We start from the raw sequence: 12,608 nt of genomic DNA, 5'->3' as shown, positions 1-12,608 counted from the left end.
AGGTGATCTATATTTCAGTCAGTGTGGCATTTTATTTTTACGGTATTTAGAAATAAATAATATTATCTTATGCTATCCTACATCATTTATATGTGAATTTTTTTCCCCAGAGTCTTTTATGAGCACATTTTTATCTATGGATGGATATCCATATGTGACATTTACTTCCAGACATAATAAATCTGTTTCTGTGTTTGTTAAGTGTTTTTTGCTACCTATAAAATAAATAAAATGATATTGACAAGTTAGTATTCTTTACCCAAATCAAATACTTATTCATTCATTCAAGAAACATTCATCAAGTCTGTCTGCTGTGATACAGTATATATTATGTGAAGCATTGGGAAAGATAAAGTAAATGAAAAAATGATTGTTCTCTTCAAGGAATTTGTAATCTAAAAGGTTAGGTAGTTAAATAGAGTACAAACTGGAATGTGATAAATGCTTAAAGGGAATACAAAATATTCTGAGATCAGATCTAAGGCAGGTAGGGGAGTTTTCAAGGAAGGCCTGATACGTGAGTTGAGCTTCGAAGTATTTGTTTTAACTTTTTTACTCTAATCTAGGCTCTCATTTCTTTGTCCATTACTTTTCCATTATCATCAATGAACGTTCTTCTTCCTAGTTATTAGTGGCTTTGATAACTCTTACCTTAAGTCTATGGAAACTGGTAAATTTCTTCCTTAGGAGGCCTCTTAGGCATTAAGTAGGTCATGGGGTGGGGAACTTGTGGCCTTGCGGCCACATGTGTCCCTCTAGGTCCTCAAGTGTGGCCCTTTGCCTGAATCCCAACTTCACACAACAAATCCCCTTAATTAAAGGATCTGTTCTGTAAAACTTGGACTCAGTCAAAGGGTCGCACCCAAGGACCTAGAAGGCCACATGTGACCTAACCCTTGAGAGCTTCTTATGAGGGCTCCTATAAGTTGCATGCTTGGCCAGGAGCTGACTATAGGCTCATCCAACTCAGCGTTATTCATTGGTTCCATGTAAAACCACGTTAAATAAAATGATAGCATCAGAGGCAATTATTCCTTTGGGAGTGGAGTTCTTATTGTTAGATATGTGCTGGAGTGGCCCAAATTCATGACTTATTTTTTAAAGACTACAGTCTTCATAGCAGTAAACCTTCCCTCCTCTACTCACTCAATCACTGTCAGGAAGTCAAGGCAGAGAGGATGACCCATTTAATATATTTTCTTTTGTACTTGCAGCAGACTGGGATTGAGCATTGGTGGGCAATAATTAGACTGTTGTGCCAATCTCACAATCATAAAACTTGTGCACAGAGGAAGAGAAGCTAGCTTCTTTCAAACAGTTCCTCTTCCCCTGCGCTACCCCTCCTCCTCAGACATGCTGTCTTGGGTTCTTTCAGGGAACGTAGGATTCAAAAGTTATGCTCTTGATTTTTCTTTTAAGCGGGAAGCTGCCTGGACTTCTTTTTTTTTTTTTTTTAATAAGGTTGTTTCCTATTTCACAACTCAGACAAAGTTATGTTAAGGTCTTGATCTGTGAACACATTTTGAAGACGTTAGCTTGAAGTATTTGGATGAAGTGACACACCTACTAGAAGAAAGAAGGTGTTTTCAATATGATTATTAGAGGCTAAAACGTCTTGGATAGACTTAGGGGTGGAAGGGTATAATAGAAACCCAATTTTTCTTCAGAGAGTTAACCTTAATGGTGTGTGGCTAAATTTTATAGCTCCACATGAAATTTATATGATAAAAACACATCCATTGATACATTTTTACCTGTTTTTCATTTCATATCCAGTACTTTAAAGGAAAATTTGGTTCTTTTTCTTTATATGCATGTAATGAATAGCTGCTGTGTTGGTTTTTTTTCACCTTTCAATATCCTCTTTATTTCCTGTCATATCTACCTGCCACATCCTCGACATTAAACCAGTTAATTACCTTTGTGACAAGAACCATGGAAGAACAGAAGTGTATGTTGGAAAAGGGGGAATCTCTAATTTCTCTTCTTTCCTCCATTTATATTTCACTTTGAAAAAGGAATTTATAAATTTTAGCTATTCATTTTTGTTAGCTAATGAGGACCTTCTTGAAGCATACTTTAATAGTTAAGAAAGGATACTTTTTTTCCCCAGAGAATTCAATTTATTTTTCTCATTATTGCAGGGATATGCACCACCTCCCAAAAATGGAATTGAACAGAAACGCCAGGGGCGCCCCTTAAATATTACATCTCTAGTTAGGTTATCTTCTGCTGTGCCAAACCAGATTTCCATTTCATGGGCATCTGAAATTGGAAAGGTAAAATTTTTCTTTGTTTTATCCAGACCTGTGAGTTTATTGGTGTAGGGTAGCAGTTCTCAAACTTTTTGAACTCAGGATCCTTTTTAAAAAGCAGTAATAAATCAATTACATGTTAACATAAATAACATTTTTAATGAAAACTAACGATTCCCCCCCCAATAGTGAGAAGAGTGACATTGTTTTGCATATTTTTGCAAATCTTTTTAATGTCTGGCTTACTTGAAGACAGCTTGATTCTCCTCTGCTTCTGCATTTTATCTGTTATAATATTGAAGAATATGAAGAAAATCTGATTTTACACAGATGAATAGTTGGAAAAGGGAGAAGTATTTTAATAGGTTCATAACATCTCTTAGTATTATTATGAAACTAATTTTGACCTTTAAAGACTCTGTAAAGGGGGTTTTAGGGATTCCCAGGGGTCCACTGGCATAGAGGGTTTTGATTTTGGAAACTGTCTACTAATGCAGATCTGCAACTTACAGTCTTAGCGTAGAGTACTGGGAGGTTAGATGATTTGCCCAGGGTCGCATAGCCAATAAGTGTCTTTAATGAGACTTGAACCAGCTCTTCCTGACTTGGCATTTTCTGACTGAGACTGACTGACTATCCACTAAATATCCCATGTTGCTATCTTTGAGGGTCAGTATGATAGTTATTGAACAGTTAACTAGGTGGTTTCAATTATTTTATTTTCCTGTACTCAGAGGTAATACTTCTTGAGTGTCTGACTCTGCTTGCTAAGAAGAAATTATATTCATTTTTGATGTTCCTTAAGTAAAATGAGCTACAATTATAGCTTGTGCTTTAAATAAAAAACATAACTGTCTATAGTAAATTGTAAGCTTTTGCAGGAACTTGTTATATTTTTATGAAAAGTATCAAAGTTTTAAAAAGATAAATTGGCCCTTAGTGGGGAAAACATTGCACATGTGTTAAATCACAACTAAAAGGTAATTAGAAATAATTGTTTTTATCACTTCTTCAGACTACTAGGTATCTTGACACATTTAAAACATGACATTAGAGGATATCATTTAGGAGCACGTTTACCCAGAGTGTCATTTCTTTAAGTAGATGATACTGGCCAGAGGTACTGATTCTTTGCTATCCCAGCCAGCATTACAATCTTAACCTCATTTCCTTGAAACTGATGTTTAGGATTTAGGAGTTTCTTTTTTTTTTTTTTGTGAGGCAGTTGGGTTTAAGTGACTTGCCCAGAGTCATACAGGTAGTAAGTGTTATGTGTCTGTGGCCGGATTTGAACTCAGCTCCTCTTAACTCCAGGACCTGTGCTCTATCCACTGTGCCACCTAGCTGCCCCTTAGGATTTACATTTTAGAATTAACTTGAATAATACTGTGCTCTCTGAACTTATAGTGAGACAAGGAGAGTGGGGTTCCCATTTTACAGATGGAGAAATTGTGGTACCTTTGTTGAAGAATTTTTTTCCCAGGGATATGACAGTATCAGAGATGGCAGTAAAAAAATATACTCTTAGTATTTAATCACTATACTATTAGAATATCATTATGTATTTTCTTAAACTGTACATTCCCTTTCTCCCTTCACTTCCATTTGTAAATTTCTGCTCTTGCTCATTACCAGGATTAATGATAAATAAAACTGTGTCTTCAAGACCAATTGTGAAATTAATCCTTTAAAAGAACCAGTGTTATCAAATGGTCAGTTTATTTTTAAAATTTTAATTATTGTGAACTTTTAACATTCATCAGTCAACAAACATTTCAAGATACAAAGAACAGAACATGTAAAAATATTATGTAAGTATTATGTAAAAAATTTATGTAAAATTTTATGTAAAATATTATGTTAAAAAACTGAGCTTTTAAGTATAGTCAGATTTTTCTTTATTCAGAACTTCACCATCAAATAAATGAATATTTCTGTGTAGTCCTGAATCTGTATGATAAGCAACTTACTTTTCTCTTTAAGCATATAATAAAACCAGCATAATATTCATGATCAGTTACTTAATACTTAAGAATTTATGCAAAAACAAAAAACCTAACTGTATAGAACATAATTTTTGGAAAGGCTCACAGTTCTGTAATAGAAATAGGAAAGTATTGCTTGGTCTTTATTATTTAACCTTTGTGACAACTTGTTAATTGTCTTTGTTTCCAAAATTTGACCTTTTGTTTGTGATATCAGTGGATTTTCTTTATGTAATAATATATGTATATATATGTGTGTGTAGATATATGTAATACACACATTATGTAGGATATCCCCAAAGTCTAAAACTTTTGGGATACCCTGTATATATGAAAGTTGATTTTTAAAAGAAAAAGGAAGTCTGCTGTTTATCATTTATGTGTATTTACTTGTTATCTTTTTACCCTTATGAGTGAGAATTCTCTATGCAGACCTCAGGCTAACCAAATTCTACAAAGTTATTTTTTGGTGCATAGTTATATTCCCCACTGCTTCTTCCTGTTTTAACCTGTGCTTGGTCTACCACCTCTTCCTCAAAGGGAGGAATTGTTTATCCCTTCATTCCTCATGAGGAAGCCAAGATCAAGTTAGTTAAATGATATGCCCGTGGCCGTGTCGCAGATAGTCTGTGATCAGAATTAGAACTTGGAATTCCCGACTTACTTAATACCATATACCAGATGTGTCAAACATGTGACCCAGAGATAAATGCAGCCGACAGGACTCCTGAGTGCCTCCTGAACCAGATCAAAATGTAATTGGGAAATATTTAGCAGAATAAATAAAAAGACAATAAAACACCAATAATACTGCATTTTAAAACTAAATCATTATGCAGCTCACAAGGATCATTATATATGGATTAGTGGTCCCAGTTTAGAACATGTTGCCTTTAATGGGTATGTTGGCAATTGAATATGAAATATCTGTGATTGAGATCTCAGTTCCTCTGAAAGAGTTGTTTTTTATTTTCTTTTTTTCTTCTTTTTTTTTTGGCCTGAGTTGTCATGGTTTCATGGAAGACTAACTTTGAACATGTAATTATGAGAATTTTCTTTCTCATCTTTAACTAAGATTATCTTTTTTGTAGAATTACTCCATGTCTGTGTATCTTGTGAGACAGCTGACATCAGCCATGTTGTTACAGAGATTAAAAATGAAAGGTATTCGAAACCCTGATCATTCCAGAGCACTAAGTAAGTAATGTATATGAAACTGAATGTATGAAACATTTGCGGGGGAAATTTTTTTGCTGAGTCAGTGTGATGGGGTGGGTAGAACAAGGTTTGAATTTAGAGTAAGAAGAACTGGATTGGAATCCTGGCTCTCCTACACACTGCTGTATGTATGACCCCTAATAAGTCTTGGAGCCTTTTTTGGGACTTGATTTCCTCTTCCCTAAAATGAGGAGATTTGACTTGATGGTCTCTCATCAGTTCCTTTATAGCTCTCAATCCTGTGAAGTATGGCCTAGGTGAGGCTAGCGTTGTGGGAATCCCTCTTCCATAGTAACTTAAGTGGTATAAAATTTGTGTTAATGCTGGCTCACTAATATCAGTTCTGATCTGAAAGAAAATTAGGGATCAGCCTTTGGCCTGTGTTGATGAAGGCCTGTTGTAATTAGGATTTTGACTCTGTAGATTATTGATCTTTTTAGAATTAACAGTCCTGAAAATAGCAATTTATTTCATATGACTCTCCAACGAATAGCTGACAGGCTGTTTTGTCTAAGCAAGAACATGATTTCCCTATTAACGGCATATTGACCAGTAAATAAAAATATTTTGCTTCTTATTATGTAGGAATTCTTAATTTAGCTCTTATGATAGATACTATGAGGCAGGAATAATTTCATCTCCCATTAGTCAGTATTGCAAATGACTATAGTGCACAAAAATGTATTTGTTTTTCAAGTAGCCATTTTAATAGTGCCAATTATTTACCTTACATATTACTCTTTGGAGGTTGTTGGAGATTACTCTCAGCCAATGTTTACAAATGAAAATTATTGCAGAGATTAGATTTGTTTTTCTTTTCTAATGAAGGAGGATTTTTCACCTACTCTTGATTAGAATTGTGGATTGGACCAGTGTAGGGAGAAGGCTCTGTGAGGTGAAAACAGAATCCTCTACCCTACAGTAGAGTTCTGTGAGGTCAACCAGACAGGATGCCATTCTCTGGTCTTTGCCACATTGCAATGTTGACTTTCTTACCCACATCTGAATATGCTTGGTTCTCTAAAGATCAGAACAATTTATTCTCACTTTGTTTCTTTTCTGCCCAGCTGCCTGGGATCCAGCTGTTTTTGGCAGTGATAGACTAAGTGGAGAATCACTAGGGCTTCAAAGAATTGTGAACCTAAGTTGAGTAAAAGGGAACAGTTTTTGTATTTGGCATCCTTAGATATTTTGGGGAGAATTATGTCATTTAATGAGAATGGTTTCCTTTACCTAACTATATACTGACTTAATAGAAAGGTAACTTTTTATTAAGCTTTTTAAAAAAATTTAAAAATCATTTTATTTTCATATCTGTATTCTCTCCTTCCTTCCCACCTCAGGTGCCCCCTCTTTTGAGAAAATTAGTAAGCTTTTCATTCTGGTATGCCCCCTCTTTTGAGAAATATAGTAAGTTTTGCATTCTGGTGTGGAATTTAACTCAACTTAAAGAAATAGTAAAGGCAGTTTCAAGCATATTTCTGTAAGAAAAGGATCATTTCCAAAATCTTCTCATTTCTGTTGTGTGTCTCGCAGCCTGTGAACTGTGCGTCATCTTGAAAGTCTTGTTTTTGAGGGACTTGAATTTTAACTTATTAAAAAACAAGATGTTTAATAAGCTAAAACTGGAGTTGTGACTGACATTAAAAACAACATCACACATCAAGCATTTCTTTTAGCTCTCTTTTTACCTTTTAGCCACATTTGGAAGCTTCTGTTTATAGGTTGAGGCAGTCTGTGCCTGAATAACATTGATTTCTGTTTGTGTTTTTCAAGTTAAAGAGAAGCTCACTGCAGATCCTGACAGTGAAATTGCTACGACCAGTCTTCGGGTATCGCTGATGTGTCCTGTAAGTGAAGCCACAAAATGTTCCGAAAGCCTTTACTTTGTGGAGAGATTGCAGGCATATATTGCACCATGTGGTTACAACCGCTAACTTTCTTAACATGTAGCTGTTCACTACAGTAACATCTGGATTGGGCTGCTCTGGCTCCTCGTTTTGACCAACTTCACCACGTAAACATTCCTAAACATCTCACTGTGCTTGGTTCAGTTCTGTTCCTGTCAAACTAACTCCTCCATGTAACGTTGTGCTCTGACACCATTTTAAAAAATTTTTATTTTTCAATTAACAAACATTTATTTTCTCTCTCACCCCCGCAGTTGGTGGGGGGGAGCACTTGCTATCCTATATATATGCAAAATCTGCAAAATATATACATAAAATCAAGCAAAACAAATTTCCACATTGTCCCTGTCCAAAAACGTACATCTCATTCTGCATCTTAAATCCAACACTGAGAGTTGGTCATTACAGTGATCAGAGTTCTTAAGTGTTTCAGAATCTAGCACCATTTTTAATGGGATTCCCAGTTTAACAATGTTAAACATGATGTGTTTACATTGATAACATTTTTATTTGTCATAGATTATAAGGCGTCTAATATAAAATAAGAGTAGTCTGAAACTTTTGACAAGTTATTAGTTAAGAAATCTTGTCTTTTGACAGAAATCTAATATTTATCTACTATCAGAGGGGAGTAATACATGGATTAACTATTATTTAGGAGTGTGCAGCAGATTTGTCTTGTTAATTATTATTTACTGGGGTTAATAGCCAAATGAATTATTTGAGGATAACCAAACTGATAGTAGGAGGTAGTGACCTAAAAGAATACTGTAGAGGATGGAAGGGGAAACAGGTTGAAATCAGCCTTGAGTTTTAAAAAAATGGTCTGTAAATATTTTTTAATATAAATGTTTATGGCTGGCTTTCATTTTTATATCACCAAATTTCTCTATGCATCCTTCTTCCTTACTTTGTTCTCTGAAGGCTATCCCTTACAACAAAGAATTTTTAAAAGGGGGGGAAAGATTTCAGCAAAATTAATTAACAAATGTAAAAAGTCTGACAAATGTAAAAAGTCTTGTTTCATAGTCCGTAGTCCTCCATTTCTGCAACCAAAAATAAAAAAAAAAGTTGGAGTAGGTAACATCTGTTTAGGACCAGACTTTGTCATTAAAATTTTATGGTGTTCAGTTTTGTGGCACATTTATTAATGTTGCAATAATAGATGACTTTATATAGTGCTTTTAGGTTTGCAAAATGCTTTATGTGGCTTATCTCGCCAAGAGCAATTGGCGTATGAATAGCAAATCACTGTAAGAAACTACATAACAGTACTGAGAAATACCAATATTGAGGTCTTTAGTTCCTAATAGTAAATAATGATGATTCAGTTCACTTTTCAAATCATACCATGTGCATTGCACAGGTTACAGTTGCAGTCCTCAAAGAGCAATTTAAGACAACCTAGGATGGGAGATAAGACCATATATGTATTATAGCTTGACATTTTTTCTTTGCTAACAATTCTGTGTGGTAGATAGTATCAATAATGGCTCTATTTTACAGATGAGAAAAATTCGGAAAGGTTATGAGTAACTTGCTCAGCCCACATAGCTAATAGGGGTGAAAGCAGGGTTTTGAATCCATGTTTCTTCTGACTCCAAATATCATGCTTCTTTTAGACAAAACATTACTATACCAATCATGAAACATCAACAGATCAACTTGCATGGTGCAATAGAGAGAATACTGATCTTGGAATCACGAAAGATGAATGGCAGATCAAACGTGTCTTCATCTGTCATTGTATTTGGCTCTTTTTCACTTTTTCTGTTCTCATTTGTAGTAAGAATGTTAGTGTGGATCTTCTAATAGCCTGTCAATTTATTGATCTTTGGACAGAGATCCTGTAATGATAGTTAATATAGTGTTTGTGAATGGTCTGACCACTGAGCCACTGTTACTTAGGAAACAAAAGTCTTGATAATGCCTGAAGACCATTTTGCATTTTTTCCTACTTATGGCTTACTAGGGGCAAAGATTTAATCACTTAGTAGTCAGCATTATATAAGGTTATGAACTTCTTTGCCCTATCACTTAGAATAGAAGTTCTTAGAAACCTGAGGTCCCTGAACTTGTTCTTAAGAAATCTTGATTATATTGATATTTCAGTATATTTGGATTCCTTTGGAATTGAATGCATTTAAAAATAATATTCTGAGAAGGGAGCCATAGGCTTCCCCACATTGTCAAAGTGTTCTAATAATAAAGGTCAAGAATCCTTGATTAGAGCCTTCCAAGGTTAGAGGATCTGTGTTAGCTTGTTCCTGTGATAACTGCCTTTGAGAATCCAGGATTATTTTTATCCCATAGTGAGGCATCTTTAGTAATTTAGGCAATTTAGAGATTTGTGTTTACAGAACACTAGAGAAAAAAAAATAAAGCTATTTCAGTGCATTAAATAAGGATAGTAAAGAAGCCAGTAACTTTTTTTTAAAGCTCTGAGCAACTCATACAGTGCTGAATGTGACACCCCTGGTTTCCATGGGTGCCACTGGAAAACCTAAAGTGGGGGGGGGGGAGAGAAGGAAGATGAGATGGAAAAAAGAAGTTGTGGAAGAAAGAGAGGAAGTAAGAAAAACAAAGGGGGAAACATAAAGCAGTCCTGAATGGTTCATGGAGATATAGGGTGCCTTCTTTAGCTGCCCTTCATTAGGTGCTTACCACTGCATTAAGTAGCATGCTAGTAGTCTGTGTAATTTTTACAGTTTTTTGGGTTTCATATAATCCCAAGTATATTCTACCAAATGAGTAGATAATTCTCTTGATTTGCTTATTGTAGTTAAAATTGTATTGTTTATTAGGATGGTAAACTTATCAAAATCCTGTTGTATATTGCTTTGCTGAAGCATAAATTTTACTTAACATAATTGGATTTCTCTAAACTATATTCCTTTTTTTAAAACAAAAATTATTGTTTCTGAAATGCAGTTTCCATTTTGCATTACCCTTTAGTTAGGAAAAATGAGGCTGACGATTCCATGTCGTGCAGTGACATGCACTCATCTGCAATGTTTTGATGCTGCTCTTTACCTGCAAATGAATGAAAAGAAGCCTACCTGGATTTGTCCTGTGTGTGACAAAAAAGCTGCCTATGAAAGTCTAATACTGGATGGGTAAGTTTAGCCCTGTCCTTTACTTTATCGAAACTTTTCCCTTTCATACAACCGACTGACCATGGCAGAAAAAACCTAGCAAAAAAGAGCCTTCTGTCATGTATATAATCCAGCTAATTTAAGAATTTATTATATTATATTAAAATTAAAATATATTTAAAAAACTTTTTTCTTAGATTTTTTTTTGACTTGAAATGAGCTTAATATATTTCTTTTAATGTTTTGTGATGAGCAAGGTTTACAGTTTCCTGTCTCTATGCTTAGGAAAGTTATATATTTCCCAATATATGGTGAAAGGAAAAACAATACTTATTGCCCTTCCTCTTTCCTTGTTCAGAGAAACCCAGGAGGTTAATGAAGGCATAGAACCCATGTAAGACTGCATTTTACCAGCTCTCTTAAATAAAGAAGTTCTCAAATGGCAGTTGAGGTATTGAGAACGACTGTTAAATTTAAGAAAAAAATATGAGAAATGTCATACTAGTCAGGACCTAGAACCTATTCAACCCAATATGCTCTCTCAAGCTTAGTGTCAAGTTGTATGGGAAGGCACAGGTACCATCTCTAACACTGTTTTTGGAGGAATAGATATGTATCCAAAAACATCTTAGTTTCCCTTAGCAACTGATAAGAAATTTGTTATACATTCATTTATCTAAGCCTAATTTTAAATCTATTTATATTTCAGCCGGTTATATTTTTTTGGGATAGTGACTTAAATAAATTTATTGTGCTAAATAGTACTTGACTTATACTTTTTTTTTAAAAAACCTACCCTTTTCAGGCTACAGGGGATGCAGCGTATTATTCTGGGGTTTTGTTAACTGTCTGTGTTCATCCTGTCTATACACTTTTGATTGTATGAACTTCAATCATATCACATTTTGTTCTCCGAGGATAAATTAAACTGTACTGTAGCAGTGGGAGTCAGAGTGTGGATCACGATGTTCTCTAACTATATTTCTCTCATTTTAGGGTCTTTTCATTATCTCTCTATATAGAGAGATATTAGATATTGCTCCTGATATCCTGATTTATCTTACTGACAAATAAGCAAGGAATATGAAAGTAGAAAACAGTGTAGAATTGAACTACTTAATTATAGTCTCAAGATTGAGAAGGAAGGAAAGTAAATCCAGATGGAGGTTGGTGTTCTGAATACTGAGGGATGGAGGCGATGAAGGTAACAGTACTGATGAAGAAGGGATTTAGGAAAAGTGAAGTATAGGAGAGATGGAATGATGGTATTTATAGTTGGAAGAGGAAATTTCAGGATTCTGTGTATGTAAGTGGAACACTTGTGATTGATGATGAAAATCATCAGTGATGATGATGAAAAAATTGTGATTAAGCCTATGTGAATGTGAGGTTGGATGACATAAGCCATTGAAGTTGAGGAAGATTGAAGAACTGGGAGAACATGGTGATCAAATATACATCAACATTTATGTTGAAGTTGGCCAGTGATAGGCAGAGGGGTTGGGATGGAGAGAAACTCTGAACCAGGTACTGAACTGATTGTAATCTGGCTTCTAGTCACATCATTCAACTGAAAGTACTCTGTAAAATTATCAGTGATCTCTTTAAGAAAAAAGTATTGATATCTTTTGTTTTCACATTACTTAAATTTTCCTGTATAGGGTTCCACCCTATATCTCCATGAACCATATTTTCCTTAAATAGTGTCCTCTATTCCTGTCCTTCCAGAGAGCCATTCCATGTAACAAAAAATATTTTTTAAGAAAAAAAGGGAAAAAGAGAAGCAAAATCAGCAAAACCCAACCAGTAACCTCACAAAAGCCTGAATATATGTGTGGGGGGATGTATGTAAAATCTTGAATACCAGACCTTTATCTGAGAAATTTGATAACATTTTTTCCCCGACTATTTTCTTATTTTAATTTTGTTTGTGCAGAAGCTTTTAATTTTCATGTATTTAAAATTATTTTTTCTTTCTGAATTGCCTTTATTCCTTTTTTGTCTAAAAATGTCTACCCAGAGCTGTAAAACGCATATGATCTGCTTTTCTTGATTTTATTTTATTTTTTTTTATGGTTGATTTTTAATTTTCAGGTCACATATCCATTTCAAGTTTATTGTGGAATACGGCGTAAGATGTTGGTC

At 34.6% G+C, this 12,608-nt stretch overlaps 1 protein-coding gene across 4 annotated transcripts in view; it reads left to right on the top strand.

The window, feature by feature from the left end:
- Positions 1 to 12,608, top strand: part of PIAS2 (protein inhibitor of activated STAT 2) — a 73,270-nt gene that overhangs the window by 36,295 nt on the left and 24,367 nt on the right. For 3 of the 4 annotated variants that reach the window (XM_027869015.1, XM_027869014.1, XM_027869017.1), the window contains exons 6-9: positions 2,145 to 2,279; positions 5,332 to 5,437; positions 7,235 to 7,308; positions 10,324 to 10,484. In XM_027869015.1, the coding sequence (XP_027724816.1) occupies positions 2,145 to 2,279; positions 5,332 to 5,437; positions 7,235 to 7,308; positions 10,324 to 10,484 (476 nt within the window). The remainder of the gene's footprint in view (positions 1 to 2,144; positions 2,280 to 5,331; positions 5,438 to 7,234; positions 7,309 to 10,323; positions 10,485 to 12,608) is intronic. The other variant, XM_027869016.1, reaches the window with a different exon arrangement.

The sequence above is a fragment of the Vombatus ursinus genome, unplaced genomic scaffold, assembly GCF_900497805.2.
Source record: "Vombatus ursinus unplaced genomic scaffold, bare-nosed wombat genome assembly UNPS02014791.1, whole genome shotgun sequence".
NCBI lineage: Eukaryota > Metazoa > Chordata > Mammalia > Diprotodontia > Vombatidae > Vombatus > Vombatus ursinus.
This window is presented reverse-complemented; position numbering and strand designations above follow the sequence as displayed.